The sequence below is a fragment of the Microtus ochrogaster genome, unplaced genomic scaffold (assembly GCF_000317375.1).
Source record: "Microtus ochrogaster isolate Prairie Vole_2 unplaced genomic scaffold, MicOch1.0 UNK30, whole genome shotgun sequence".
In the NCBI taxonomy this organism is placed as follows: Eukaryota; Metazoa; Chordata; class Mammalia; order Rodentia; family Cricetidae; genus Microtus; species Microtus ochrogaster.
This window is the reverse complement of record NW_004949128.1, coordinates 2,454,492-2,458,756: the sequence shown is the minus strand read 5'-3', so window position 1 is coordinate 2,458,756 and position 4,265 is coordinate 2,454,492. Positions and strand designations below refer to the sequence as shown.

At 49.5% G+C, this 4,265-nt stretch overlaps 1 protein-coding gene across 1 annotated transcript in view; it reads right to left on the bottom strand.

Annotated features, from left to right (window-relative positions):
- Positions 1-1,863: 1,863 nt before the first annotated feature.
- The window catches only part of Fabp6 (fatty acid binding protein 6), a 5,401-nt gene continuing 2,999 nt past the window's right edge, over positions 1,864-4,265 (bottom strand). The window contains exons 3-4 of the mRNA XM_005368179.2: positions 3,398-3,487; positions 1,864-1,917 (exon numbers count right to left, since the gene is read on the bottom strand). Of these exons, the coding sequence (XP_005368236.1) occupies positions 1,864-1,917; positions 3,398-3,487 (144 nt within the window). The remainder of the gene's footprint in view (positions 1,918-3,397; positions 3,488-4,265) is intronic.

Sequence of the window (4,265 nt, the reverse complement as noted above, 5' to 3'; positions counted from 1 at the left end):
GTTCGAGACCAGCCTGGTCTACAAGAGCTAGTTCCAGGACAGGCTCCAAAACCACAGAGAAACCCTGTCTCGAAAAACAAAAACAAAACAAAAAAAAAAAATGACACTTCATACAAAACAAAGCAAAAACTATGGAAAGGGGGAGAAGTCCAGTGAATACCCAGACGTGGCCAGCACTCCACAGGAGAGGAGAAGATGGAAACGGGCCCATCTGCATGTGGGGACCAGCAGGCTGCCTGTTCTGCTCCATACCCGGACAGATTCCATTTCCCATGTGGTCACAAACCAGCTGCTTCAGAATCCTCAACCCATGGCTCTGTAACCCACCATGGAGTGAACAGCCTGCTACCCACACTTCCAAGCACTTCCTCCCAGACACCAGGTTCCTCCGGTCAAGGACATCTGGAAAAGTCTCTCTTGCCACATCCCTGAGCCTCTGCCATATCATAGGCCACTGTTTCCGCCCCAAGCCCTTCTTGATCCTTGCAGTCCCTTTTGTACCAGTGGATGCACTGAGACCACAGGACAGCAGTTTCACAGTCAAACTGAAATGACTTCCCTGGGTAAGAGCTGAAGATTCCATGTCTGCCCTAGCCTGGTAGGCAGGGCCCTTCCTAAACGTGTCATTGCCACCCATACCTTCCCACTGAGAGTCAGGATAGACTTGTCCCATGTTGAAAATCATGTCACCCTTCTCAGACAACTGTATCTGTTAATAAAATTCCTTCCGAGGGGAGAGACATATGCATATCTACCCTTTCTCCTAAGGTCCCAAGAACAAACCAAAGCTCCATTCAGCCACAGTGCACGCTGGTAAAGCAGTGAGTTTATTGGGTTTCCTTACAGAGCATAGCTGAGGGATTTCTCCCAAGAGTGTGGGTGCTCCATCCCCAACAGGCTGCACCTGGAAAGCCCTGCCTAGCAACGATTAAGGCTTCCTCACAGCCTCAAAGATCGAGCCCCCTTCCCTAATCTTCCAGGCAGGACCTAGAGCCTCTATTCCCTCCCTGGGGCCATATGCAATTAAGGCAGCATTGCATGCAACAGGTAGGGACAGGCTGGGTTCCAAGGGTCCTATGAGCCTCCCTACCCCATCCATGAAAGGCCGTAAACAGTCAACAAGCCCAGCTGGGATTGTCCCTTTGCAAGCAAGTACAGCTGAACTCCCCAAAATTGCGGTTGCTTGGCTCAGAGGACAGTCGCGCATGCACCACAATGTCCATGTGCATATGTGTGTATCTGTGTGTGAGGTATGTGTGGGGTGTTTGTATACAGGAAGATCTGGGTGTTCTGCTCCATCCCTCTGTTTGACTTCCTTGAGCCGGGATCTCTGAACCTGGAAGTAGGCTGGAGTCCATGAAGTCCCTAAGATTCTCAAGTCTCTACTCCCCACAGAGCTGAGGTTCTAGGTCTAAGCACAACCACGCGTGGCTTTTTACTGAGGTGCTAAATATTGACCTCAAGTCTTCATGCTTGCTGAACACTCTGAGCCATCCCTTTAGCCCCACACTGTGCCTTTGAAGGAGTCTGAAAACAACACAGTGGCAGACGGTTACAAGGTGTTCCCGGAAGTGTGCCTCCCTTTTCCACCCTTGGCCGCTCCCACAGATGGGGAGCATTGCCCTCCAGATTTAACATCCACACCTCCCTCGGCCGTGGTAGAACCCACAGGCATCTCAGGGCCAACATCTGGCCAGTGCCGCCATCCCTGGATGCTTCCCTACTCCCGTTCAGGAAAGAGCGGCCCTAAGACACCAGTGAAGAGAAACAAAGACACTCTGGGAGCAGCAGCGGCAGTCATGAAGCACGTTTATTGGAGGGTTGTAGCCCCTCAGAGCCCAGCCGGGTGGGGGAGGGGGGAGCTCAAGCCAGCCTCTTGCTTATTCGCTCATAGGTCACACCGCCACTGGTGAAGATCTGAAAGAAGCAACCAGAACAGAGGAAGTCAGTGTGCTACTCCCCCAGACGGTGGACCCTGAGGTGATCGTGGGGTGCAGGGGAAGGAAGGTCAGCCACCATTGCTATTGCTGGGTGGATGCGAGGCAGGTGCACTGCTTTCTGGGGCTTAGATTTTCCTGTCAGTTGCAGGAGCTGCTGCAGAGAAAATGCTGACCAGGAGCAAGCGTGAAGGCCTGCAAGAATGTCAGCCTCTATCCTGTCCCCTCTCTCTCTCTCTCTCTCTCTCTCTCTCTCTCTCTCACACACACACACACACACACACACACACACACACACCCTTTTAACTATTGCATGCCTGGTCCTTTTCACAATAGTCCAGCTATAGTTCCCAAGAGCCCCAGGAAGTTGCTCCCATTATGCAGAGGAGCAAACTGAGGGTTGATTCAGCTTGTGAAGATGAAGCCTCATAGGCACAAAGCTTCAGGTGTCCTACCCTCAGCTCTCTCTGCACACCTCAGGCCTGGGAACATGGCTTTGGAAGTCGGGACCTGCTGGCTGGCATTTCACTCAAAGTTCTCATTCAATCTTCCAGTGGGCCAGGGTTCATCCAGAGCGGATGATAATTTTATTCTTTTCATGGGGGGGGGTGCCTGTGCCACAGTTTGCATGCGGGGGGTGAGGAGACAAGTTGCGGGAGTTAGTTCTCTCCGTCCATCACGTGGGTGGCAGGAATCGAACTTAAACGGTCAGACTTCGTAGCAGGCAATTTACCCTTTGGTTCACCTTTGTTCCAACACTGCGACGTCTATTTTCTAATTCTTATTGTATCAGTTCAATGGTGTTGATTTTGGTGGTACCAACCAAGGGTTGAACCTAGAACCTCATTCAGGTAGGCATGCAGTTTCCACTAAAATATATGTCCTGGCTGTGCAAGTGTGTGTGTGTGTGTGTGTGTGTGTGTGTATGCACGCACACACGTGCATCTTGAGGGATCAGTGTCTCACTCTAGTCCAGGCTGACCTGGAACTCAGGATCCTGCTCTGGCCTTTAAAGTGTAGAGATCCCAGACATTTACCACCATGATCAGATGTATTTTAATTCTATGAGAAAGAAACATGGCAGGCTGGCAGAGACCCACTGGTCTTTGAGAAAAGGCTGAGAACTTCCTCTAGAAGTCAGCTGACACATTCTGCCTCTACAGTGTACTGGCTGTGTGACCTCAGGCAGGTTGCATGCTGTCTCTGAGCCTCATAAAGCACCTTTTTAAAGCAGAAATAATATGAGGTTGGAGAGATGGCTTAACTGTTGAAGGCACTGACTGCTCTTCCAGAGGACCCAGGTTCAATTCCCAGCACCCACATGGCAGCTCATCACCTATCTGTAACTCCAAGATCTGATACTCACACACAGACATGCAGGCAGGCAAAACTCCAATCCACATAAAATAAAAAATAAATAAATGATAAAACGGAAATAATAGGAAGCTCTGCAAACTTACCTCCACCAGCTTGTCACCCACGATCTCCGAGGTCTGGTAAAAGTTGGGGAAGTCGGCCACCACCTTCCCGTTCTCCAGCTTCAGAGTAGCCTGGGAGAGAGACAGAGCACTGAACGCAAAGCCTCTCACCACAGCCTAACAAGTCTTTAGGCATCACTTAGGTTATTTTAAAAATAGCATGTGAGCCAGGTGGTGGTGATGCACGCCTTTAATCCCGGCACTAAGGCGGCAAAGGCAGTTGGGTCTACATGAGTTCAAGGCCAGCGTGAGTTCCGGAACAGCTAGGACTATTAACAGACAAACCCTGTCTCAAAAAATAGAAAATAAATAAATAATATTTGTAGGACTGATTCGGTTGGCAGAGTGCTTGTCTACCACACACAGAGGTCTCAAAAACAAAGGGAAAGGAGAAAATAGCTGGGGAGATGGCTCAGTGGGCAAAGGGGCTAGAGTGTGGATCCTCAGCACTCATACATGACAGTGTGTACCTACAGCAGCATCCCCATACCACACCACTCTTAGTGGGGAACAGAGACAGGCATATCCCAAGGGGCTACTGGCCAGCCAGTCCAGCAGAAATGCAAAGCTCCAGGCTCAGCCAGAGATCCTGCCTCACAGGATAGAATCCTAATATGAACCTCTGGTTTTCATACACGCATGCACAGCTGAGTATACATACATGTATATGTGCATACACGATCAATAGATAGATAGATAGATAGATAGATAGATAGATAGATAGATAGATAGATAGATAGATAGGTAGATAGATAGATAGGTAGATAGATAGATAGATAGATAGATAGATAGATAGATAGATAGATAGATGATAGGTAGGTAGATGATAGGTAGGTAGATGATAGGTAGA